The sequence below is a fragment of the Asterias rubens genome, chromosome 18 (genome assembly GCF_902459465.1).
Source record: "Asterias rubens chromosome 18, eAstRub1.3, whole genome shotgun sequence".
NCBI classification, from domain to species: Eukaryota; Metazoa; Echinodermata; class Asteroidea; order Forcipulatida; family Asteriidae; genus Asterias; species Asterias rubens.
Window position 1 is genome coordinate 3,963,985 of NC_047079.1, and position 27,729 is coordinate 3,991,713.

The 27,729-nt window shown below is 40.0% G+C and overlaps 1 protein-coding gene and 10 non-coding genes across 12 annotated transcripts; all 11 read left to right on the forward strand.

Moving 5' to 3' along the window:
• On the forward strand, positions 1-26,722 carry LOC117302299 (probable cationic amino acid transporter). 2 transcript variants are annotated; one of them, XM_033786180.1, is made up of 9 exons: positions 1-445; positions 8,344-8,709; positions 19,953-20,189; positions 21,359-21,567; positions 22,785-22,920; positions 23,411-23,630; positions 24,025-24,869; positions 25,443-25,564; positions 25,693-26,722. In XM_033786180.1, the coding sequence occupies exons 2-9, from the start codon at positions 8,445-8,447 to the stop codon at positions 25,786-25,788; spliced, it is 2,130 nt and encodes a 709-aa protein (XP_033642071.1). In that variant the 5' UTR covers positions 1-445; positions 8,344-8,444; the 3' UTR covers positions 25,789-26,722. The 2 variants fall into 2 exon arrangements, with proteins under 2 accessions (XP_033642071.1, XP_033642072.1); XM_033786181.1 differs by lacking the exon at positions 1-445 and adding an exon at positions 4,561-4,751.
• On the forward strand, positions 1,071-1,153 carry Trnal-uaa. The gene has a single exon. It is a non-coding gene; the product is annotated as a tRNA-Leu (tRNA).
• Trnal-uaa lies at positions 1,236-1,318 on the forward strand. Its single transcript has one exon. It is a non-coding gene; the product is annotated as a tRNA-Leu (tRNA).
• Trnal-uaa lies at positions 1,401-1,483 on the forward strand. The gene has a single exon. It is a non-coding gene; the product is annotated as a tRNA-Leu (tRNA).
• On the forward strand, positions 1,566-1,648 carry Trnal-uaa. The gene has a single exon. It is a non-coding gene; the product is annotated as a tRNA-Leu (tRNA).
• Positions 1,731-1,813, forward strand: Trnal-uaa. The gene has a single exon. It is a non-coding gene; the product is annotated as a tRNA-Leu (tRNA).
• Trnal-uaa lies at positions 1,896-1,978 on the forward strand. The gene has a single exon. It is a non-coding gene; the product is annotated as a tRNA-Leu (tRNA).
• Positions 2,061-2,143, forward strand: Trnal-uaa. The gene has a single exon. It is a non-coding gene; the product is annotated as a tRNA-Leu (tRNA).
• Positions 2,226-2,308, forward strand: Trnal-uaa. Its single transcript has one exon. It is a non-coding gene; the product is annotated as a tRNA-Leu (tRNA).
• Trnal-uaa lies at positions 2,391-2,473 on the forward strand. Its single transcript has one exon. It is a non-coding gene; the product is annotated as a tRNA-Leu (tRNA).
• Positions 2,556-2,638, forward strand: Trnal-uaa. Its single transcript has one exon. It is a non-coding gene; the product is annotated as a tRNA-Leu (tRNA).
• Positions 26,723-27,729: the final 1,007 nt, after the last annotated feature.

A 27,729-nucleotide genomic window follows, 5' to 3' on the forward strand; every position in this document is an offset into this window, starting at 1 on the left:
TCTATGGCAACTAAATTGTCTTCTGAGGGTAAAATGTAATTTCACTTAATGAGCTTCTTAGTTGATGATTAGGATCTGGGGTGATAACCGGTATTGTTTCGCTGTGTGTGTATGGAGGACGTTCAGACTTTCACACACCACTCCAAGTCTCGCGGTATTTCAACGCGATCCCTGCGCGATTAAACGAGATGACAAAAGGAGCGGGGAAGAGTGGTGTGAGTGTGGATTGGGAAGCACGAAGGATGTAGCCCGCCTGCTGCATTGCTAATGACATGCTCTTTCTCTACACTCTCTACCCTACTTGCTCTGCTTCATTGTGTATGCATTGGTTAATGTGGGACACAAGCTGAACACTCAGCGCTTTTGAGTAGGGAGGAACACACTGTGGATTACCAAAGCAGACGACGGGAATGTCAAAAATGATCTGAAAATGGCGCCAAAACAGGTAAAGCACTTTTTTATCTCCTACTTTTTTTTATGGAAATGAGTATTCCAAGAGTTACTGGTGATTGTGTATAATCGGTGGATTGTATTAGGGAGGCAATTATTTTACGTGTTTCGAGTTTGAGCTGAACAATGTGTTGGGGCCTTTTGTGTAGATTGAGGGACGAGATTCGTGTTCAATCGTCAAACAATATGGTTATTAGTTTATATTAAAGAAGATATTTTGTATTAAATGGCATTGTGATGTGAGCGCTCCTTTTTCGGCATTTTGGTTTTGAACGCCAAAAGTCTTCAATTTTTGAAGACAAAAATTTGGGCCTACCATAAGCCTCCGGTTTGTAAGTAATTGATGCAATATGACGCATTTTGGAGAGCAAACAAAAAAGGGAAAAACAACATCACCATTGGGTGTTGTTTATTTGTGTTTGTAAAATTGAGCAACGTTGCTGAATTGAATGTGAAGACAAGTTGATTTACATAAAAGCAATTTTATGCAAACATAATTATAGTTACTGTGTAATTGAATCAAGTGGATGTTACTAATTGCCTACTTTACATTTATATTTTGCAAAACGTTAAACACTGTTGAACTTTGCTAAACGTCGATACAGTTCTATTTTCATGTCACCAAGGTGGCCGAGTGGTTAAGGCGTTGGGTTTAAGTTCCAATGGACGATTGTCCGCGTGGGTTCGAACCCCACCCTTGGTAGTTTGTTTTTGAACGTTTTCATTGCAATGGCTGAACTGTACAGAAAATGTCCTAAATTTCGGCACAGTTATTCTAACCTGTCACCAAGGTGGCCGAGTGGTTAGGGCGTTTGGTTTAAGTTCCAATGGACGATTGTCCGCGTGGGTTCGAACCCCACCCTTGGTAGTTTGTTTTTGAACGTTTTTACTGCAATGGCTGAACTGTACAGAAAATGCCCTAAATTTCGTCACAGTTCTTATAACCTGTCACCAAGGTGGCCGAGTGGTTAAGGCGTTGGGTTTAAGTTCCAATGGACGATTGTCCGCGTGGGTTCGAACCCCACCTTTGGTAGTTTGTTTTTGAACGTTTTTACTGCAATGGCTGAACTGTACAGAAAATGCCCTAAATCTCGTCACAGTTCTTATAACCTGTCACCAAGGTGGCCGAGTGGTTAAGGCGTTGGGTTTAAGTTCCAATGGACAATTGTCCGCGTGGGTTCGAACCCCACCCTTGGTGGTTTGTTTTTGAACGTTTTTACTGCAATGGCTGAACTGTACAGAAAATGCCCTAAATTTCGGCACAGTTCTTATAACCTGTCACCAAGGTGGCCGGGTGGTTAAGGCGTTGGGTTTAAGTTCCAATGGACGATTGTCCGCGTGGGTTCGAAACCCACCCTTGGTAGTTTGTTTTTGAACGTTTTTACTGCAATGGCTGAACTGTACAGAAAATGCCCTAAATTTCGTCACAGTTCTTATAACCTGTCACCAAGGTGGCCGAGTGGTTAAGGCGTTGGGTTTAAGTTCCAATGGACAATTGTCCGCGTGGGTTCAAACCCCACCCTTGGTAGTTTGTTTTTGAACGTTTTTACTGCAATGGCTGAACTGTACAGAAAATGCCCTAAATTTCGGCACAGTTCTTATAACCTGTCACCAAGGTGGCCGAGTGGTTAAGGCGTTGGGTTTAAGTTCCAATGGACAATTGTCCGCGTGGGTTCGAACCCCACCCTTGGTAGTTTGTTTTTGAACGTTTTTACTGCAATGGCTGAACTGTACAGAAAATGTCCTAAATTTCGGCACAGTTCTTATAACCTGTTACCAAGGTGGCCGAGTGGTTAAGGCGTTGGGTTTAAGTTCCAATGGACAATTGTCCGCGTGGGTTCGAACCCCACCCTTGGTAGTTTGTTTTTGAACGTTTTTACTGCAATGGCTGATCTGTACAGAAAATGCCCTAAATTTCGGCACAGTTCTTATAACCTGTCACCAAGGTGGCCGAGTGGTTAAGGCGTTGGGTTTAAGTTCCAATGGACAATTGTCCGCGTGGGTTCGAACCCCACCCTTGGTAATTTGTTTTTGAACGTTTTTACTGCAATGGCTGAACTGTACCGAAAATGTCCTAAATTTCGGCACAGTTCTTATAACCTGTCACCAAGGTGGCCGAGTGGTTAAGGCGTTGGGTTTAAGTTCCAATGGACGATTGTCCGCGTGGGTTCGAACCCCACCCTTGGTAGTTTGTTTTTGAACGTTTTTATTGCAATGGTTAAAATGTGTATAACTTGTTTTAACCTTGAGACTGTCCCAACTTTGTGTCACCAAGGTGGCCGAGTGGTTAAGGCGTTGGGTTTAATTTTCAATGGACGAATGTCCGCGTAGGTTCGAACCCCCTTGGTAGTAGTTCAATCATTTTGTTTTGTTGACCAAACTGCAATGGTTGAATTTTTTTTATCTCAGGATGGCGTCATCGTACGTTTATGATGTCATCATCTTGCAGTAAATTATCTCAAGATTTCAACAAGTTGGATTACATTTCCAGAGCTCCTTATTTATAAATCTTTGTGACATAAAAACCCAAGTCAATTGATAATTGAATACAGACAAAGAATACTGCGATGAAATCTCACTAGATAAAATAATGTGCGACATCGACTCAGCATAATGCATACTTGAGCTGTTGGATTGCGCTTGAAGGCACGGTCATTAAGGTTCTGACGATAGCACAGTGTAAACACATAGCGTTAATGGGCCGTCGTATTTGATTTCCTTTCTCAATAATCATGGCGATGCCCCTTGGTGTTATGTGTCGCTATAATTAAGCAAAAATAAATCAACATTCATGTTGAGGTGTGGATGTTTTTGTGTAGACGTGTATTTAGTCAGACTGTGGGGGAAGTAATTTATATTCACCTGAAAGCTGATAAAATGGAAACATTTATTTCATACTGACTCAGCCTAGTAGAAAGGCAAATATTAATCAACAATGTTACTAATCCTGATTTGTTTTTAATGAAACCTTTTTGTAATCGATTTAGAAAAAAAAAAATCCTCATTGAAAAGCTCCACGACAGTGGCAATGTTGATGTACAGAAAACAAAATTGCTTCCCGAGCAAGCTGAACCCAATCTAAATTTTGTGTTATATTCGACCCTTGACATTTAACGTAATAATTCCATACCAAAGTCCATACATTTGCAAAGCCAAAATATTGGGTTACACAAAGGGGGAAAAGCTAGTCCGCGCACGTTCCTGTATGATTTTATTTGAACAAGAACAGGACTAGTGTCAATACCACACAAGGTATATAGGGTCCATATCTGGCGGCCTTACACTTTCGTACTTTACGTAAAACGTAGAAAGAGTCCTATATGGCTAGCCCCTACATGTACTTAAAGGCAGTGGACACTATTGGTAATTACTCAAAATAATTATTAGCATAAAACCTTTATTGGTAACGAGTAATGGGGAGAGGTTGATAGTATAAAACATTGTGAGAAACAGCTCCCTCTGCAATAACGTAATTTTCCACGAATTCGATTTCGAGACCTCAGAATTAGATTTTGAGGTCTCGAAATCAAGCATCTGATGAAAGCACACAACTTAGTGTGTGACAAGGGTGTTTTTTCTTTCATTATTATCTCGCAACTTCAACGACCAATTAAGCTCAAATGTTCGCAGGTTTGTTATTTTATGCATATTATGTTGAGATACACCAAGCGAGGAGACTGGTCTTTGACAATTACCCATAGTGTCCAGTGTCTTTAACATCTGAATTTGATGAAGAAACGTGTGGCATTGTCAAAGTGTTCTGATTTGTTGTGTGTATCTGAATATCGAGAATGACTTAGTCACAAAGCCTGATCATCTTAAAATATTCATCCGAAACATAATCTTGTAATACGATCGCTTCGCTGTGCATCGATCAATCCAGCCCCACGTTGCTATTTTAATCATCATGGCACAATCCAATTCTCCTGGGCGAAAGCAAATAATCGAGCATAATGTTAATCGCAGAAAGCGGTACCACGTATATAGCACGCATACAGGCGGCAGAAGAGTCGATTCTCTGGGGAATGTCGGGTAATCGAAATATCCGGCTGGATATTAGCGTCGCTCCGTTGTGTTCAGCTGCCGGGTATTCCGACAGGTATGTTGAAACCTTTTCTCTTGAGACTGGTGTGCGGCAGGTTGTTGTTTTGGTTAGCAAAGGAGGACGAGCGATGGTTGTCTTTCAACTTGTGTTATATTAACATGGACTCTGGCGACAGACACCATCTTGCTTTACGTGAAACGTACGCATGGAATGACTTACTGATATCATGGAGGTAGAATTATATCAACGGTTTACGGTAGGTTTTATATTTTACAGTGAGGAGTTATACAGTATTTCGTGAAGACCCAAACCCAAACATAAGCCGTAAAGCTGACACTAGGCACACACCTTATCGTATTGCAACTGCATCAAATCTAACAAAGCCGTGATTTTTATATGACAGTGTTAAAATAGTATTGTTAACTGTAGCTCACCATAACTACAACCATTGCAGGTTTGGAATTACACGTTGGCCACGGGGGCCATGGCCTCCCTGGTCTTGGCCTTGGTGCCCTTCTGAAGTTCCCCATTGACTTTATTTTCAAGTGGAAGTGCCCTTTGCAAATCTTAACGAGAACCAAAACGAGAACCAGAACCAGATTTTGACAACGGCGGTCTCTCACAAAACTGACCCACAGTCGATCACTACCAAAACATTTACCGAAAACCCACCACAAATACAATCGATGTGTGCACCACGACAAAAATGACCACACACACGCCCCCCCCCCCCCCCCATAAACGTAACAACGCCCATAGCCACCACTTTTCATTTTGATTACAATTTTTTTCGGGTGGTCGTTTAAAATTGAAGACAGAAAAGGGGTTGAACATTCAGATTCTGATGTAATTCAAGACTTCTGTGATGCACGATGGACATTTTGAAAAGGTCTATGCACCAAGTTATTTGTAAGTCTAACCGTAGGTCTAACGGGCAGTGCATTTGAATGGCCTCGTTTACCGATTGTACTGTAAATTTACCTCGTCCAACGGGACAAAGATATTCTTTTATAAGACTTGCTGAAGAAGCTTATCGCTAAAAAGGAATGTTTTAATTCACGAGGAATTCAGACGATTCTTCCAGTGTCAAAAGAAAGGAACATAAAGGAAGACAGATGAAACCGGGTTGAGCTTTGTGTCGATTTGGGATTCAAGGGAGCAGGTTGTTATTGTACTTTGTCCGTTTAGCATTGCGTGGGTTGCATTGAAATCGTCGATCAAAATAACTGACTGAGCTCGGCTTATCAAGGCACTCATTGGGTAATATTGTCAAAGACCAGGGCCCAATTTCATAGAGCTGCTGAGCACAAACATTTGCCAAGCATGAAATTTCTTCCTTGGTAAAAACAGGATTACCAACCAAACTTTCATTCGTTGCATATTGCTTGTTACTGGTATTTAGCTGTTGTTTGCTTATCCTGAAAATCACGTGGACATTACCTTCGCACCCTTGCATGCCCTTTCAAAAACGAACCATACAGGCCTGATCCCAATATATGTTACAGATCTGTGAAAATTTGGACTCAATTGGTCATCGAAGTTGCAAGAGAATAATGAAAGATTAAACACTCCTGTCACACAAAGTTGTGTGCTTTCATCTGCTTGATTTCGAAAAAAAAATGTGGGGTCTCGAAATCAAATTCGTGGAAAATTACTTCTTTGAAACTATACTACTTCAGAGGGAGCCGTTTCTCACAATGTTTTATACTACCAACCTGTCCCCATTACTCGTTACCAAGAAAGGTGGTATTCTAATAATTAGTGTCATTTAAAATATTTGGTCATATTTTGGCTTAAAAGGTTTTTTTTATTGTCTTTCACCTGTGTAAATCCCTAAATAAACGGGTATGAATGCAAACTCAGTCATGGAACCTTGCATGTGGTTGGCACTCAGCTCAGTCCCTATTTGGATTGCGTGGGTTTATGCCATCTGGGGTGCTTCCTCCCACATCTTAAAGACAAGGTACACGTTTGGTAATTGTCAAAGACCAGTCTTCTCACTTGGTGTATCCCAACATAAGCATAAAATAACAAGCCTGTGAAAATTTGAGCTTAATTGGTCATCGAAATTGCGAGAAAATGATGAGAGAAAAAACACACTTGTTGCACGAATTTGTGTGCTTTCAGATAGGAATAAAAGACTTCCCTAGCTAGAAAGAAGTCTTTTGTTATTTTAGTGAGAAATTACCTCTTTCTCAAAATCTATGCTATTTCAGCGGGAGTCGTTTCTCACAATGTTTTATACTATCAACAGCTCTCCAATGCTCGTTACCAAGTCAGTTTTTAGGTTAATATTTGTTTTGAGTGACCATTAAACATGTACCTTCCCTTTAAACATAATTTCTTCTCGCTTCATGTTCATTCTGTTATTGGCGCTAAATGTTTGCTAATGGATGTGTAAAAAATAAATGGTTCCAAACCATCCTCTTATGTGCAATGTGGATTTGTTTCCTGCAGGCATGACCCTTGAAGCACTGAATGTGTAGTGATTCATCAAAGGGCAATGACTTTATTCATAAAATAAAATTGTGAGAAAATAAAATTAGCTGTTGCAAACAACTTACCAACCAAATGGACCGATGGTATAAATGCAACAAAAAAATAGTTAATGGCCTGACGTTTCGACCCTAGCAGAATCTTTCTCGAATTCTAAATGACAACACAACAAACATGAACAGGTAACTAAGTGAAACATAAGCATAAGCCACTTCACTGCTTATGTTTCACTTTGTTACCGGTTCATGTTTGTTGTGTTGTCATTTTAGCCTTTGAGAAAGACTCTGCTAGGGTTGAAACGTCAGTCCGCTAACTATTTTTTTGCAAAATAAAGTTGTACTAATTTTTCTTGATTCAAAGAGAGTAGGCCTAATCAGCTGTGACCTGGAAGTGTCGTGGCCGAGCGGTTAAAAGCACAGAATTCAAACTCTGGTGTTTCTGATCAGCAGAGTGTGGGTTCGAATCCCCAGCCGTACCAAATTATAGCCCAATCTGATTGTATCCCTGTAGGGCATACATATACATGTAGCCCAAATTTTGTAGGCGTCACGCAGCCCAAATCGTGTACCCAAATATCGCCCAAATATTGTACCGAAATGCACTAAAATCTTGTACCTACAACGTTGCTGACGTAATCTTTTAACCTAAACGATCCACCATTTTTATTTTAACCATATTTTTACTCCACAAAATGGCTGACGGTGTAAATTCACGTGAAAGAAAAGCCAATCGATTTTGAGGTAGTCGTGTATATATTTATATTCTACTTTTGAAACATCTATCCAACCATATTGGGTGCGTTCGTTTAGCTTCCCTGGGTCGACCCCGGTGTGTTGCGTTTTTTTTTCAAACGATCTTCACCAAGGCGGCATTTCTTTAAAGGCAGTGGACACTATTGGTAATTGTCAAAGACCAGTCTTCTCACTTGGTGTATCTCAACATTTACATAAAATAACAAAATTTGAGCTCAATCGGTCGTCGAAGTTGCGAGATAATAATGAAAGAAAAATAACCCTTGTCACACGAAGCTGTGTGCGTTTAGATGGTTGATTTCGAGACCTCAAGTTCTAAATCTGAGGTCTCGAAATCAAATTCGTGGAAAATTACTTCTTTCTCGAAAACTATGGCACTTCAGAGGGAGCTGTTTCTCACAATGTTTTATATTTCAACAGCTCCCCATTACTCGTCACTAAGAAAGGTTTTATGCCAATAATTATTTTGATTAATTACCAATAGTGTCCACTGCCTTTAAGATGTGTATTGTGAATAATAAAATGTTGTGCCGAACATGAATTCCATGCTTTTAAATACGCTCCACTTATGATTTTGGTTTTAATTTTTCATCCATGCAGTGACAAAGCCAGAGAGAAAGCAACGAAAGTCTGTTGAGGAAGTCGACGTTTTTTTTTAAGTCATTACCACCGAAACAAGCTGCACCCGCTCCGCCGTCAACATGGGCTTCCGATCGGCAGTTGACTCCATTGTTCGCCGCCTAGTGCGGGTCAAATCCTTGGACATCTCCGGGATGAACCATCGCAAGGACTCGGTGCCCGGGAAGTTATCAAAATGTCTGTCCACGCTGGACCTTGTCTCCCTTGGGGTGGGGAGCTGCATGGGGACGGGGATGTACGTCGTGTCTGGCCTGGTGGCAAGACAAATGGCCGGACCTGGTGTCATTTTGTCTTTCATGGTCGCAGCTCTAGCTTCAATCCTATCAGGTAAGTTTAATAACTTAACTGGCGAAACTCCATAGAACCCTCGTATGACGTCATTTTTCCAAACAGCACACTCAACGATGAAACAAATACAAAGGGCCGCAGCTGCTCTTGGTGCGTAGAAACGTGATGAAACGTACAAGAGGTGTAATCTGTGTTCAAGTAATGAGAACATTGGGTGCGTTCGATTAGCTTTCCTGGGTCTAACCCGCGGTGCTCACTCCGGGTGAGCCCATGACGAGCTAATCGAACGATCACATCTCGCTCTCGCGTGGGAAACGGCATGCACCTCGGGTCACCCCCAAGTGACCCACTCCACAAGTGGTGAACTGGGGGCTGACCCGGGTGAGCCCCTGAAATGACGTCAAAGCTATTCGAACGCACCGGGGGCAGACCGGGGTCGACCCAGGGAAGCTGAACGAACGCACCTATAGTGTGCGTCTTTTATGGGGGATCTTTTTGGGGCATTTTGGGCTCAACGTGGCATTGTGTACACCTTTATTGTGTGATTAGAATCTCAGGAATTCTGTAGAGGATTTTAGGGATGGGGTACTTGTGTTCAATAAGAGAAAAACAAAGTCTTACGGTATAGGGACATCGGGGATAACCTTTGCCCGATATCGGACATGGATATAATTTTAGGGGTCATTTTTTGCTATCCAACCACAGTTAATTTTAGTAAGGTAAGTTTATTTCGGGTGGTGTCCCCGAACTGTGATGGCTCTCCATAGACCGTTATCACGGTGTGGCCATCTTAATTTTACTTCATTTCAACTCATTGTAACCAAACTGAGGCTGGACGAAATAATAGTCTGGTGCCATGCGAGATGAATGTTGGCATTCATTACTGTTATTGGAAACAGGGAACATGACCAAAATGGTGTCACCGTGATAAAGGTCCATAGGGTTCTGTCCTGCATTGCTGTCCATAGCTCTGCTGTATCCAGTTCGCTGTCTTTCTTCAAAACATCTAAGGTGCTATTCACATGGTAGCAATTTAACAAGGGTCCCTTGCTTAATTTTAGCATTGTAAAATAGCAATGTTTTGAAAAGATTTCCCTTTCACACGAGTTGCATTTTGTAAAATTGTACAACCATGCTACAATAATTAGCAAGGGACCCTTGCTAAATTGCTCTCGTGTGAAAGGAGCTAGTTAGGTCAATTTTGGTCTACCACGTTTCCTGCGTCCATGTTTTGGTTAGTGAATGAGTTATGACGAGACTCCTTGCTCGCACTATACAGTGCGTGTAAAGTATCTAATGTTTTTTCACGGAATGGGTGCTGCTAGATTCAACACGCAATGGCTTGCCGTATGGTCGCCTGCTTGCACCACAGGGGGAGCTCGGCTATCTCATTATAGTGTGGAATTCTATTCAATAATTAATTACCCTCTATAACGTCTTCAGAGAAATACGCAAGCATCCACGGTTAATATTTCATAACTATAGATTTTTCAGAACCATAATGGAAGACCGATCTACTTAATATGTCTGAAGACTGCGTGATTCATAGCTGACGAACCGATAATAATAATTAATAATCGTACAAAGTTTAAATATTTATAGGTTTTTTCTTTCTGTTTATGAAGAATTCTTTAGTCATATTATGGAAAATAATTTGACCAAAGAAAAATCGGGCAAACGGTGTTCGGCCCCATCATATATTTTATTTTATGTTGTTTATTTTTCAATTTTTGTATTTCCATATTAAGGACTTCCCCTATTTTTCGGTCAACGGGTTCATAGTTCGGAATTTTCCCAAAACTGTACACTTGTACTTTTCCTATTTGTTTTCCTATATGAAGTGATCAATCCCTTCAAAGGCACCTTATGGTAATAAGATTTGTATAAATATTACAACATTTGAAAATCATAATTATAGACATGCATTTAATGCTTGTATAGAATCCGAAACATTACAAAATTACTCATTCTCTACGTTTTACCACAAAAGTCAACCTTTTATTGAGATATACATTTGAATCTTTCTTTTACTGCAGACTTTTATCAACTCTTGACTTGAAAACTCATGTCCATGATATATCTCAATAGTGTAGTATTGAAGCCAAAACCTAATTTACACTAGAGACTACAAAATTAAAGGCAATTTCAATAAATTTCATTAGGCATTAGGTGGTCGACATTTATTTAATCGGGGCGCCCTGTCGAGAGCGAAATTGGCCGAATTGTGAAGCTTTGAGACTAATTAACCCAGTCGCTGTATTGGCTGTGATTGGTCTCCTGCAATCACGTGATACAGTGGACGCGATTTTGATTTTATGTTCATTGCCACAAAGATTTTTTGTTAAATATCGTTTTGTCCGGTACGTGCCAATCACATAATCTTTGGCGCGAACTGGCACCAACTGGCGCTGGCCCAGTAGACTCCTAGCATGAGATAGTCGAGTTGTCACTGCTCTCGCGCGGACTGCTGGTTGCCGACTTCTACAAGTCGGGCAGCGCGCTGTATAGTCGCGCAACCAGCAGTTCGCGCGGAGAGCACCGCTGCAACTCGACTATCTCACCGCGTGGGACCATAAACGACTTGTCCACAAGTCTAACATATGCGATGGCGTTTTATTATACATCGAGAGTAATTTACAGGTTTCACCGAAGTTGATATTATGAATTTGCATAATATGAGAAAAAAGCAAAGGATATCAGGAGAAATATATTTGGTTATTTGACCATTTTGTTTATTGTCCCTTGTAAAAATGGGTAAAACAACAAGCAACGGCAGCCATTTTGAAAATCTTGAATTGTTTGCATTCTACGTCGGTTCAAATGATCAACTTACAAAATACTACTCCCAATGCAACCACCAGCCTTGGTTTTATGCTATCTTACTGAAATACGTGTAAAAACCAAACGCAAGAAAAACATACTCTAATTATAGTCTGGCAAATTAATTAAATTAAACAGTTTGTAAAAATGTCAATAAAGAGCATAATACACATCTAAAATGTCTCCTGGCAATCTTGAATGAAAATGACATGCGCGGTGATGTCGCCATGCATAGCCCGATAATTTGATTAGATGCTCTGATTAAAAAAGCCAGTCGAAATTGCTTTCGCCCGTGTAGGAACATTGATGAAAAAAATACGTCAACAAATTGGAGTTTACGAATGGGATGACAGTTTCTTAATTTCATAATCATTTAGGTGCCAACATAATTGCTATTGAAATGGACAGTAATTTTTTTGAGTCTCAAATATTTCTTATAAATATTGTTAATTTACCAAAACAAGATAGTTATTTGCAATCGTAAATAAAGACAGTGGACACTATTGGCAATTGTCAAAGACCAGTCTTCTCACTTGGTGTATTTCAACATGTGCAACAAACCGATTGGTCGTCGGAGATGCGAGAAAACTATGACAGAAAAAACACAATTGTCACACGGAGTTGTGTGCTTTTAGATGCTTGATTTCAAAAACCTCAAATTCTAAACTTGAAGTCTCGAAATCAAATTCGTGGAAAATTACTTTTTTCTCGAAAACTATGTCACTTCAGAGGGAGCCGTTTCTCACAATGTTTTATACTATCAACCTCTCCCCATTACTCGTTACCAAGTAAGGTTTTATGCTGATAAATATTTTGAGTAATTACCAATAGTGTCCACTGTCTTTAAAGGCAAGGTGAACTTTTAGAAGACAAGTATCCTCATTTGGGAGATTTTAGCTCATGCATAAAATAACAAACCTGTTATAATGTTTGCTCATTATTGGTCATCGAAGTTGCATAAAACAATGACAGAAAAAAGTTGTAAACTGTGATCTGTAGATGTCTTAGAAATGCTTCATGCCTGAAGCCTTTTTCAGGTTCAAGTTTGTCGGTGAAAAATTACCCCTTTCCCTAAAACTACGTTATTTCAAAGGTTGTAATTTTAAACAACCTTCAGCAGGTCTCCAATGCTCTTTATCAAAATAATTGTTTACGGTCATTAATTTTTTGATCAATTTACCAAAGGTATCCCTCCCTCTAAATCATGTGTTGTATCAACCATTTAAGGATTTGGGTACTTTTTGTAACACAAAACACAACGTCCACAGATTTACTTTAAACTTACACCGTTTGAAGATAATGATAGTAGAAAGCGTACCTTAAAATATTAGTTGCTGAGGTGCTGTAGTTTTTGAGAAATGAGTAAAACAATGTCATGAAAATACGTTTTTACATGCTAAAATAACTTTCGTCTCATGATCACTGAGACGAAAGTTAATTTCATGACATTGTTTTACCCATTTCTCAAAAACTACTGCACCTCATGACCTCAGCACGCAATATTTTCAGGGAAGCTTTCTACCATCATTATCTTCAAACTGAGTGTGTAATTAGTGCAAATATGTAGACATTGTGTTTTGTTGTCATACAAAAAGTACATTAGCGTACCCTTTAATGTCAATTGCAATATTTATCTTGTTAAAACATTTACATTAAGCTAAGAAAATGCTATTGGTGACCGTTTTGTAAACGTCACAGGCCACGGACGGCCACTTAAAGTTTGAGGCCACAAATAATCTGAAATGGACTTTCAACCCAAAGCAACTGTCACCAGGGGCACGTTGCCACCTACTCCTGGGGCTGAAACAGGGTTACTCACTTCACAGTCCGTGAAAATAGGAATGGGTATCATTCACTACAGGAGCCTGGCTGGTAAAGCAAAATACAAAATAGGCCTATAGGCCATCTTGGTTTTACTCCATTCCAATTCATTGTAACCAAATTGAGGCTGGACGAAATAATAGTCTGGTGCCGTGTTTGCGCAATGAATGTTAGCATTCATTATTGTTATGGAAACGGGGAATATTGATATTTTTAAGATGTACTTTGACCCTTTAAGCTTCTGCTGCTGGTCATTTTGTTGTATATGAGAAAAAAATACCAATGAATAAACCTGACCAAGATGGTGACAGCGTGTTAGGTCTATACCTTCCCAACTTACCTCTTCCGTGATAAAATCATGTGATTTTATCGACGCTCTGCCATGTCAACCATTTCACATCGTACAAAATGTCGCTCGAAGGGTTTGCTGATAATATGATTTTAATTTCCGCTGGAAATTTCCTTCATACTTCAGATTTAAAAATGATTAACTCGAGTTGAGTAGTCGCTTGAAGTGGAGTGAACCATTAATTATACAATGCCTTCATATAAAATACCACGCCGTAAACTGTAAACAAATGTGTAATTACGTTATTGGATTATTTCATAAAAGGGTATTGTTTGTGTTTGCGGTTTTTACCGTTACTTGGATTGCAACAATCAAAACAGGCGCATAATTTATACGAACGTGCAAATAAAAATCATGATGACGTCCAACATTTACTGTTTTTTTATTGGTCCTTATAACATGGCATCTAATGTGGATACAGGCTTCTGGGAAGTAATATTGTTGGCTGCGAGCTTTAAAAGGTCTGTATACATTTGGTAATAACTTTGAAAATGAATGTCAATAACAACTTAAGTGGTGAGAAGTACAGCTTTTGGGTAATATAATGCATTTTTATAAACATTTCACTTCGAGGTACTACGGTTATGGAGAACGATATCACTTCTTATCCAAACAAAATTCGAATAATATAATAACATTTCTCAGACTGTGTATTCGTATAGGGGTGATTCGCTCCAGAGTTCGGCGATTGTCTTAAAGGCAGTGGACACTATTGGTAGTTGTCAAAGACTAGCCTTCACAGTTGGTGTATCTCAACATATATGCATAAAATAAGAAACCTGTGAAAATTTGAGCTCAGTCGGTCATCGAACTTGCGAGATAATAATGAAAGAAAAAACACCCTTGTCACACGAAGTTATAGCGTTTAGATGGTTGATTTCGAGACCTCAAGTTCTAAACTTGAGGTCTTGAAATCAAATTCGTGGAAAATTACTTCTTTCTCGAAAACTACGGCACTTCAGAGCATGTATCCTCCATGTTCAGAGGGAGCCGTTTCTCACAATGTTTTATACCATCAACCTCTCCCCATTACTCGTCACCTAGAAAGGTTTTATGCCAATAATTATTTTGAGTAGTTACCAATAGTGTCCACTGCCTTTAAAGGGTCTTTATACAATTGGTAATGACTCTGAAAATTAATGTCAATAACAACTTATTAAGTGGTTAGAAGTGCAGCAGCTTTAGGTAGTATAATTATTAGGAACGTTTCACTTCGAGGTAGTTGGCGGTTATGGAAAAAATATTACTTTTTAAAAAATAAAAACAAATTTGATACAATAACAGATCTCAGACGGTGTATTCGTATGGGGAATATTGTCCCAGCGTCGTGGGAACCGCGTCGTGGGCAATATCTCAAAAACGCGACCAACTTTTGAAACGATTATTGCATACGTTACATTTTGATGTATAAATCTCATTTAGTATAATTTATAGTCCTATAACAATCGAGCAGCTCAACAACCATGGTATAATTTGCCATCGAAAAAGAAATTCCTTGGCGTAAAACAAATTCATCTCCCTCTGGATGAATGTAAGACCGCTTCCCTTCCCTTAATACACCAATCGGTCTAGTGTGTTCATGTCACCCGACCTCTGCGTGAATGTCAAGTGTTTCCATGGTGTAATTTGTCTTCTCGTGTCTAGCCTATAATACTATTTTATTGATCAGGAAAGGAAGGATGGTATCGACTACTGCTGAGAATGAGAATAGTTGATGGCATAGCATGCACGCGAAGAATGTTTACAATGTGCGCTCGATAACATTTATTTGTAGCTGTGGCCCTCTATAGCCATGTTAGAGGCCAAATTAAGCTCTGTGGCTACGGTTGTATTTCCTTAACAACTCCCTTAGGAGCAGTCGTAGCCGTAGCAAAGACGCTAATTCGGATACAGTCAACACTGTAAAAGAGAGACATCAAAAATAAAATAAAAACTTCGTTGAAAACAACAGGAGTTATAATTATGTGCGGTAAACATGACAAACAAATTCTGGACTGATACCCCAACCCCTTAATATTCCTGGTGTGTGCAATGTCTTCTAAAAAGTCTGATTTATTTGCGGTTCACACAAACATATAACAAACAAAATTCAACCCTTGATATTTATGCTGATCCAGAGGCAGGGGATGTCGACTCACGCCATTCATCCTCCACGCTCACCGGGCTTCGTTTGAACCAGCCCGCCCACGCGCCCGGGTCAATATTGTCTTGCTGCAGGCGAGTGTTTTCGAGACAGGGCGCGATGTGCCGTTCATTTTGCCGTACTATAAATTAGCATTACACAGTGTAGCAAGGTGTACCATTTCAATCTCTTAAAGGTGTGTTACGCGATTTTTAATTATCAAAAACAAGATAATATTTTAATTTTTTATCCGCGTGGAACAACACTACGATACATTTGCTTCGCCAGATTACTGTGATTTCGTTGTAGCGCCGGTTGCTGTGCTTATGCAGTGCGACAAAATGGTTCATTCAATGTTTTAGTAATTTTAAAATCACTGTTCAAATACTTGAATTCAGCATACGACTTTTTTATTGTGAATCAACCATTTGAAATGTAGGAGGACAAGTCAAAATGGACCTTTACTTCCGTGAAATAATTGCACACACAATTGCACTCATCGCTCGTGCGAAATTTTTACTCACTGGGCCCAATTTCACAGACCTGCTTAAGCACATGAATTATGCTGAGCAACTTTCTGTTTAGCAACAATGAGCAGGATATCAGTCGCAGACTGTACATGTAACATGGTATGTTGGCTGGGCTGGTAACCATGGTCTGGTAAGCACATTTTGGTTGTGCTAAGCTAACTTAAAAGCAGCTCTATGAGTGGGCAAATTATAACCAGACATATTGCTTCTTCTCACCCATACACTCTTGATTTGCTGAGATGTAGAACAAGGAGCCATTCCAACAGCTTTATTCCACGTACTGCATCTCTTTGGAACTCCCTGCGTGGTGCATGTTTCCCTCCATCCTATTCCTACCTTCAGCTCCCCTGAGTTCTTTTCTCATAAAATAAATTGTCTTCATGTATAGCCCCATAATAGACTGGCTTTTACCTTGTTGTGGGCGAACTTGCATAATTAAAAAATGACTGCACCCTCGCAATGTTGGAGTAAAAATGCTCGTAAAAGAGATCATAATAAGTGTAAATGCTGCGTCTCCACTATACAACACAAGGGGATATCGACTCCCAAAATGGCGCAACCATGAGTAGTGTGGTGATGACGTCATATGAATTGTGTCAATACTCCTCTATTAATTATTGTTTATTTCCTCCCCAAACCAATGAAATGATTTCTCTTTTGTATTTTTATTTACAATTCAAGTTGTACTTCTGACATAATATAATGATATCCTTGCCCGTGTGTATAAAAGAGCTTAGACAAACCACGGCAGCTTATTTTAATAATCCAATAGGTCTTACGTATTTTTAGCGTCGATAATACAATTCCAAAGCCCCACAAGCCGAGAGGATCAACCCACGGTATACGAGCAAATTGAATTACAGACTGGGACTAAAAAAATCCAATAGTTAATACCAATGCACCTGCTTATTCTGTATGCAGAATGACGAGGCATTCATTAGCAACGGAACAAGTCTCTCATAATAAATGGGGGATTCAAAAATTTAGAAGATGACCTTAGCATTCTAAGAGTTTAACTATAACTATAGATATGAGTTATAGTAGACTTGCGGGTACAACCATGTGTAGAATCTCTTTTGAAGGAGTGTTGGCTTCTTAAAGAAGCCGGTTTGGTCTCGACGTTTCAGACATTCTCTGCTCGTCTTCTTAGCATTCTAGCAAAAAAAAGAGGATTTATCTGTAATTTCATTAAAGGTTTAGGAAATAAGACATGCAGAACGTCACAATGGTGGCAATAAATTGTGAACGCTTCCCAGTACTAAGAACTAGCAAGTACATCATTGGCAGTTAAATTAAAAAAAAAAACACTGGACACTATTGGTAATTACTCAAAATAATTTTAGCATAAAAACTTACCTGATAGCAAGCACTGGAAAGCTGTTGATAGTATAAAACAGTGTAAGAAAACGGCGCCCTCTGAAGTAACGTAGTTTTTGAGAAAGAAGTAATTTCTCACTAAAATATATTAACTGAATTCGAGACCTCAGCTGAGGTCTCGAATTCAAGCATCTGAAAGCACACACCTTGTTCGGCTATGGTGTTTTTCTTCCATTATTCTCTCGCAACTTCGACGACCAAGAGCTCAAGTTTTCACAGGTTTGCTAGTTTATGTTAAGATACACCAAGTGAGAAGACTGGTCTTTGACAATTACCAAAGGTGTCCAGTGTCTTTAAAGAGTTACGAAAATGTTCACGATGTGTGCCCAAAATCACAAAATATCCAAATAAGTACTCACGTAACAATATATCTATGTTCGATGTCCCTTCAGGGCCACCATACTAACCAAGTTGAGACTAAACGTAATAATACAGGAACACAACAAGACATGTTCTTTATACCACTGTTTTGTTCTATCAAGACTATATGACGATAGCCACGTGAGCAAAAAACATTCACCATGATATTGAACGAGATTTTTTTATAATTATTTGAACGAGAAGGCCCACCAATTTACTTTGGAAAAAAAGACACATTTTGTGGCCAAGCTTTATCTGAGCTTTACTTCCGCAAAATGGGGGCATGGTTGGCTTGTGCGTAAAGCACTCGTCTCTCACCAAGGTGACCCCGGTTCGATTCCCGGCCAACAGGGCCATATGTATTTGAGTTGTGCGTTGGTTCTCTGCTGTGCCACGAGGGTTGTCCAGACTATCCGGTTTTCTTCCGATCTCCCTCAGAAAAAAAAACAAACACTTTCCATCCCTTGAATTCCTGCTTCTCGAACACGTTGTAGCCGCGTCCTTCGCAATATTCAGCTCTTAGCTGCGAGTATGATTAGCCTCCCAAATTATTATTCTCATAAAATGTAATTTCATCTTGCCCGAGCAGGTTACCTTCTTCAAATCCCAATGCATGAAAACCTTCAAGTAGGCCTACTTCATCCATATTCTTAGGCACCAGACGGATTTTATTATCCCGCCATAAAGACCGTGCCTATAAACGAACACACTGAATATCAAAGTCGACAGTGATGGAATGCGCCGTGGGCAAAATGCAAACATTTAAATAGGTTTCGATCGATCACACCTTTTGGAGCCAAGCTAATCTGTTTCACAGACCGTTTAATTATCCCAGATTCATGTCCTTATACTTCCGTGCATGACTTGCCACTGTCTGAACTCATTAAACTATAGCCAATGCCTTGCTTTAAAGGCAGGTGACTGTGGCTATATAAGGCTTATTTAAAGGCACTGAACACTAATGGTAGTCACTCAAACTAGTTGTTAGCATAACAACTCACTTGGTAAAGCAAGCAACAAAAAGCTGTTGATGGTATAAACCATTGTGAGAAACAGCTCCCTCTGAAGTAGCGTAGTTTTTGAGAAAGCAGTAATTTCTCACTAAATTAATTTGAATTTGATTTCGAGACCTCAGAACTTGATTTTGAGGTCTCGAAAAAAAACATCTGAAAGCACACAACTTATGCAACAATGGCGTCTTCCATTATTCTCTCGCAACTTCACGACGACCAATTGAGTTCAAATTTACACAGGTTTGTTATTTTGTGCATAATGATGAGATACACCAAGTGAGAAGACTGCTCTTTGACAATTACCAGAGGTATCCAGTGTCTTTAAAGACAGTGGACACTATTGGTAATTGTCAAAGACCAGTCTTCTCACTTGGTGCATCTCAACATAATATGCATAATATAACAAACCTGTGCAAATTTGAGTTCAATCGGTCGCAGAAGTTGCGCGATGATAATGAAAGAAAAAACACCCTTGTCACAGGAAGTTGTGTGCTTCCTGATGCTTGATTTCGAGACCTCAAGTTCTAAACTTGAGGTCTCGAAATCAAATTCGTGGAAAATTACTTCTTTCTCGAAAACTACGTCACTTCAGAGGGAGCTGTTTCTCACAATGTTTTATACTATCAACCTCTCCCCATTACTCGTAATCAAGAAAGTTTTTATGGTGATAATTATTTTGAGTAATTACCAATAGTGTCCACTGCCTTTAAGGCAGGTGACTATGGCTAGAGGGCTAAAGGCTTTTAGCATGTACTGCAGTTGAATGCTTCCCAAAATTGCATGTAAAAGTTGCCTCGTATAGGACAAGGCCCCATGAGTCACCGGTGTCGTGACCTTTGCCCCTGCAACTCAGTCATATTGTTTTATTGTATCGTCTTATTCCTCTATAGGTGTGTGCTATGGTGAGTTCGGAGTAAGAGTTCCCAAGACAACAGGCTCCGCCTACATGTACAGCTACGTCACCGTTGGAGAGTTCTCGGCGTTTGTGATTGGTTGGAATCTCATCTTGGAGTACCTGATTGGTACAGCAGCCGGCGCAAGCGCATTGAGTAGCTGCCTGGATTCACTTTTCACTAATAAGATCAGTGAATTTATGATGGATCACGTGGGTGGATTTGGCATTCACAGTAAGTGATACTAAAATTTACAATTGTTGAAATTATTATTACTATTCGTATTATTAAAAAAAACTTCAAAATTCGTAGCCAAAGGCTGAATTTAGTTTAAAAATACAGAGTTATCTCAAACATATATTTTGTTAAAAATTACACTAAAAAACATTAGGAATTACTTATCCGTGGCTGTGAGTTATCATCCTTTTCAACACAAGTGCAGACATCTGATTAGTGTGTATTAACAGACGCCAAGTGCCTTTTCGAAACCTGGGTCTGGGCCCCGGCTCTGTACATTGGGTTCTGGCTCGGGCTCCGTCATCAGGTTTGGAGCAGTGTACAATGTGTACGGTGTTAATCGAACGGAGCCTGGAGCCGGAGACGGAGCCTAACCCCCGCTGACTTAAAAACAAACCACTATGCCGATGTCTATCTTCCTCCGGAGTTTTCTGTCCTCTATAACGAAAAATTAACATGGGCTATAAAGGAGGATTCAACAGAGGGCGCTACCAGAAGAAGTTTTTCACAGTTTGCCACATGACACAATCTCCGGGAAACATCATCTCCTGGAAAGAGATCATGGGTCAAATTGGCATTGCATTATAGACGATGTGACCTATGTTTACATTCAAACCGCCCTATTATTGAAAAAAAAAACACTGCATACGTCATGTTTTGGTAAGATCGCATACACTTTCTAGCTGGCTGCCAAAACACAAAGGTTTTGCCCGGCGGTATGCGCGCGAATCGTGTTATGGTTTTCGAGTGACGTCAGAGGTCACATCGTCTATACGAGCTTTACTTTGATATGAAAATTGTGCATTTTGTACGCCTTTTCACACAGCTTTGCAACTTTTCAAAAGATCCCCGACATTCACAGGCTAATAACAAGAATCTTTTTTTTACTACCATGTAAGAAAGTAATTTGGGGCAACCGTCCCCCCCCCCAACAATTTTGACGGCAATGAAATACCAATTTTTGTATAGGTCTGTAATATTATTATTTAAATTAAAAACCAGACCCGATCGAATACACCTTGCCCTTGCGATCGACTCGCCAAACGTCCCTCTACATCATCAATAAAACGTCCAACCTTCCACATTAGTATTTTTACAAAAATTAAAGGTGCACATATTATTTTAAATTGTCTTTATTGGAATCTCTTTTGTTATCTTTTGTTTAGCCGAGACGTACCCAGACTTGGTAGCAATGGTTATAGCAATCATTATGACCTTAATCGTCACAGCTGGGGTCAAGAAGTCAGTGACCTTTAATAACATCCTCAATGTTGTCAACCTGGTAGTCTGGGTGTTTATGATCGCTGGAGGGCTCTTCTTCCTCAACGGCAGTAACTGGAGCGAAGATGGGTTTCTACCTTTTGGATTCTCCGGGGTAGGTTTTGAAATAAAAAGTGGTAAAAGTGCTGGCGGAAAACTCTCCCCAGGAAACTTTTACAAGAACAAAATATTTGGCTTGTTTTCTGGAGCACTGTATACTGAGCATACAAAAGTGAACCACATGACTCATCCAATACAAATGTAATGCCAATGGATCCTTGTCCACTGACGTCATCAATCAGCCATGTTAGAGGTAAAAGATGTGTAATAGGTGAAACAATAGACCTTTGACGTCATTTCAGTAGGGCACCCTCGCCTAGAGGTAAAGAGGAGGTTGTTCATTGAACAATCCTGTGAGCATTGCTTTACAAATCTGTGCGTTTAAAGGAACACGTTGCCTCGGATCGGCCATTTTATGGAGTCAAAATTTTGACTCCACAAAATGGCCGACAGTGTTTCCTCGCGACGTAAAAGGAAAACCGTGCATTTTTCGAGGCATGTTTGTGTGGATAATTATTTTCTACTTTTAAAATATCTTTCTAACCATATGCATGTCACAACAAAACAATTTCAAACGCTTTTCAAGAACCAACTAGACCGATCCAAGGCAACGTGCTCATTGGTTCATCATCGGTTTAACTCCAAGATGGCGACTGGAACACATCAGTGCAATAGGCCCTATTCGAATTCACGGCTTCGGCTCCAGATTCGGGTTATTTGGTTCGCCGTGTTTTGCATACGCGCTCGGGGCTTCAGTCAAGAGAACCTAACCTGAAGCCAAATCCAAAGCCGAAGCCATGTATTAGAAAAGGGCCATGTGTCTATAACAACTGGAAACTAAAATACACTAAACGTAAACAGATATAGTGAAAATTTAACATTAGATTGTCAGATATAGGTCTTGTTGTGGTGTAACACAAAAACACATTATTTTATTGAATCATTTTAAAAGCAGCCTTTTCAAAAGGCATGTTGACGGTTGCAGTCGGAGCAAATGAGATAAACGAACATCTAATGTGGGACTTTTGAACACTAGGTGGCAGCAGACTTACCAGGTAAATTTCCATAGTTTACGTAGTTCTGAGCATGCTCACATCACAGAGAAAAACGGATTTTACATGGTAAGTCTGCTGCCACCAAGCGTCCCAAAAGTCTCCCATTGTAAGTTAATGACAGTAGTAGTATGTACAAAACATCTATCATACGTCCACACAAGAATCAACAAACGCCTCCAAAAACTATCACACTTAGTCTTGTTCGTTTCATTACAAGGTGATGACTGGTGCTGCAACATGTTTCTACGCCTTCATCGGATTTGATATCATCGCGACGACTGGTGAAGAGGCTCAAAATCCAACCAAATCGATCCCATTGGCTATTATGCTGTCACTGGTAATCTGCCTCACTGGTGAGTACACGACTTAGCAAAAGAAACGAATTTGGGTGAATTTTTAAGTTTTATTTTCTCCATTCTTATAAAAAAAAGTTCTTAATTTATTTAACAAAAGTTGTTTATGTTGAAACAAACATAATAGCTGGGCTTTGAAAGTTTGTAGCTCTGCATTTTAATGTCAGTACCCTGATGAAGACGACCAAATCAAGCTAGTGAAACGTCGAGAAAATCAAATGGATTCGAGAATGATTCCGTCAGTAAAGCATATACATCTTATCAAGTTGTTATCAACACCCACTTAATAGAGAAAATGGTCTTATACCTGGTACAACGCACAACTGAAACATATTTAATAGCTAACATTTTTATATTATATAAAACAAATAGCAAAAAAGTGACTGTATAATTGATTTAGTCTACAAACAGTGCTCTGTTTTTAAACTGCAAAAGTTTCCGCACAATTGTTTTAAGAACCCATGCGATGAAATCCTTTCTTTTTGCACAGGCTACGTATCCGTCAGCTTCATTCTCACGCTAGCCGTTCCGTACTACGACATCGGCAAGGAGGCACCACTGATGGACATGTTCGTTCAGAATCACGCCGAGGCCGGCAAATACATCGTAGCTATAGGCTCGATAGCTGGCCTGACCGTCAGTCTACTGGGCTCGCTCTTCCCGATGCCTAGGATTATTTATGCCATGTCTACCGATGGGCTACTGTTCAGGTGAGGCACGGAATCTTATTGTTCTTATCTGGGTAGGTCGTAGACTTGGCATCAAGACGTTTGTTGCAACTTTCTTTAGCGAGACGAATTCAATGTGCCGTTATGGTGTCGTACAGAGGCCTAGGGCGAGTGGGTGGCAAATTAATGGTGTTCACTAACGACCTGTTATCAAGTCTAAACCGACCGCTGATGTAAATAACTTATACAAACAAAGATTTTCAAAGTGAGAAGACAGACTGACGAAGTATAACAAAATATGACTCAAACGAATTATCCAGAAAGAATAGAAAGTATCTACATTCGATGAATCTCGAATATATTTTGCCAAACTCATAGAAACACGGAACTTCCAACTTTGTGTTCTTACATTGCTTATTATTTATTATTTCCATAGGTTTTTGTCACGTGTGAATAAGATCACCCAAACACCCGCCGTTGCCACGGTAATCGGTGGCTTCCTAGCCGCCATCTTGGCACTTATGGTGAGTCTAGCAGACCTCATAGAAATGATGTCGATTGGTACCCTGCTTGCCTACACTCTCGTCTCAATGTGCGTCCTCATCCTACGTTACCAGCCACACATGGACCTGGAGAAAGGTCTCGGCGAGGGCCTGCCCTATGATACCTTTGAGAACGAGGAGGACGATGATGAAGTCGTCACTGTCACCACCGGGAACAAGGTTGAAGATCCCGAATCAAAACCAACACTAGAAGAGGCGGGGCCGGAGCAGCTGCTCCCAAAACTGCCCAAACTTGACCCCGGCAGCCGTAACTACGGCGCCGTGGACTCTGACCCCGAAACAGATAACTTCCGCAACTACAACAAATGGGACTTCTATCTATCGCGCACGCGCGAGTTCATCTACAATCGCTACCAGCAGTTTCGCTCCCTATTGCGTCTTCCGGACAAGTCCGCCCTTCCAACGAGTGCCACCGGGAGTACGGTAACCGTGGCAACGCTAGGTTTATTCTTCTCCCTATTCATCGCCTGCGCCATTATAATATTCGGCCGGCAGTTTCTAAGCCAGTGGTGGCTCATAATTATTTTCTTGGTGGTGCTAGTTGGCGTCCTGGGCTGTATATGGAAGATCATACAACAGCCTCAGAATCCGGATAAGCTGCCGTTCATGGCGCCCTGCGTGCCATTGCTACCCTTCTGCGCCATGTTTGTGAACATCTTTTTGATGTTGAAGCTCTCGCCACTCACCTGGGTACGGTTCGTCATCTGGATGGCTGCTGGTGAGTCATAAGCTATGTCGGAGTTTTTCTTGACTTAAGGGCTGAGTTCGGGCGGTAAGTTCTTGGCCCGAGTGCGTTGTTCGTATGCCCGAACGATGGGAAAATGACCCGAGAACAATACACTCGGAACCAGATGGCACCTCCTTTTGTGAGCAGTTATGCGCTATGTGCTTTGTCTGTGTGTCTTTTTGGGAACTTCGACAGAGGCAAAAATAGTTCAGACATGTTCATTTTTGTTGTTGAGAAAAGTGAATTATTATTGTAGCCTTCCTTGTGGTCCTGTTGTGCACCACTTCCGAGTTTTTGTTTGCTGTGTTTGTTTTTAATAATCTTCCCGTCAAGGAAACTTGGCAAACCTCTGCAAGGGAAATCCCTTTTATCACTCTCGCCAATCTCTCTCTCTCTCAATGGGTTAAACCGCCTGTGATTATGAATTACACAAATCAAGAAATTGTGGATGAGGGTTAAACTAGACGACAGAATTTTATCCTAGTGAATGTGAAATTAGCGGTTAGATTTGTGGTATCCGAATATTGTGCAATTTGTAAAAATGTCATTAAAATTTTGTTGCAGGTCTCATCATCTATTTCGGGTATGGTATCTGGAACAGTAATATCGAAGCGCGACATCATGACGTCACGAGGCGTAATAAATCGGGCAAAGAGGCAATCCTCATGGACGCCAAAGGAGTTGAGGTGATAAATGAAACGAATTTATTATAATAATAATTATGCATTTTATCCTAAATAATGGAGTGGTTTTTGTTAAGCAATGGCCGACAAGTTTGTTTGACCTCTTCTTACCTATTATTATCCTTTTGCAGATGCCGACCGAAGCCAGTATGGTGCCTGCCCACGCTAAGAGTGTACCAAAGCCCGCAGGAGATAAGGAACCAATCGTTGATTTAGAATCAGATTAAAACAAATCCCAAATAAAATAGTTTTGCCGGGAAAAGTGTGCTTTCAGTATAGTTAATAGTTCAGATTACGGGAACATGAAATCTGATGAGGAAAGTACCAATTCCAAGCCATAAGGACGTTTCTGTATGCAATCAAAAGGTTGATAGCGACAGTTTTATACTTGGTAAAGCCTACTTATTTGTACTGTTTTAATTTTTGTGTTTTCTTTTTGACATACGGTATGTGTGGTCCTGAAATGATCGAGTTATTAGGTTTGGATTCTTTATTAACCCTTGGTCAAGCTCGCACAAGTACCTTTGTGTGGTTCATCCTTATGCCGCTGGTCCACATGAACACTAGTCCCCTGTCTTTATCGGCTAGGATAACGTCTTTATCCGCAAGGATGAACACAGGTATTGGTTCTACAGAACCAGTGATGTTTAATATTCGATACAGTGATTTCACTGGATAAACGTGCGGTGACGTAAGCTTTCTATGTGTTTTGATTGGTTTGAGGAGCAGCTGAACTTTCGGTCGTCTGCACGTGCAACAGCGTATAGGCACAATTGCCATAAATATAGACATGCTATCTGGCACCCATGCTCAAAGCATGGTCTTGTTTGGTACTAGACATTATCGGCCTTTAGTCCATATGGACCCTGGTAAACTTGACCGAACGTTGCAGCGCGCCAATCGTGAGTCTGGTTACCTGTATCCGCTAATGTGTGTATCGCGCAGGCCGTTGTCGATGACCAGACTAATCCAGAAACCCTCAGATTGTGCATGCAGTGTGGATTTCTATAAGGCTGTACAAGGTGGCTGCACAATGGTAGAATGCTACGATTACCAACGATTTTAACCGAGAAATTACGAATTGATGCCGAATTATGGCAGTCGGATCACATAATTATTTTTTACACAATTGATTCATGGAGTTTTCATCGGGCTTTAAAAGCAAACCTTTCACGACAAAAACAAAAGTTATTTAATTTGTTATTTGTGGGTCAGAATAGATTACGGTAATGAGACCACAGACTGGGTCAATCCCCGACCCATTTTGTGTCAACCATCACTTAAACACAGATTTGGGGTCGAACTATACCGGTATCTCAATTATCTCTATTACAAACCGATGAGGGTCAGTCATGATATGGATATTGACCCCAAAAGGATCGTGTCTGATTCGAGAAATGGTCGGACTTGATATTGGGAGGGGCCAGTCGTAACATTGAAAATATTTGTGTATAACTATTATGTTTTGGATACAACATGAATCAGAGTTTCATACACGCACAAAATGTTTTTTCTTTTTAAGAATTGCCACACTGAAAAAGGTTGCAAACATGAAATGAAATACGGACTCATAGCGGTACGTAATACAATTAATGTTAAATCATTCCATCTCAGCGCAATATTAAATATTATAAATAATAGTGTAGATAATATATAAAACTATAACATGATGATAACATAATAGAATGTTGTGATGGTGGATGTGTGTGGAACTAACTACGTGTATACTGGATTTATCTTGATAGTGTACAATTATTTTGAATTGTTCGTGTGGGTCTTTTAATCATTTAATGTTTTTATTGTGTAGATTGGTTAACTGTTTAACAATAATAAAGTATTTATAGTAATGTTTTGTCTTGAAAAAAAAAAACCTGTTTAATATTAAAAAATACTACCTATTATAACCAAATTATTTGTTGGTCAAGCAAACGATTCTCCGCGCACGATACGTTTGAAAATTTGTATTTATGTTATTATTATTTTTTATACTGAAGAGCGACACTGACCGCGCACGTATGGATTTTTAACAAACACTAATAATTATGGCCAAAATAAACTTAATTGCAACTCAAATGTTGCAAACTCGTGCTGCTTTAGTTAACTCAGTAAAAATGTGATTCACTGAGATCAACCTGTGATTGTTTACGATTTTGTGGGATTTGGGAAGG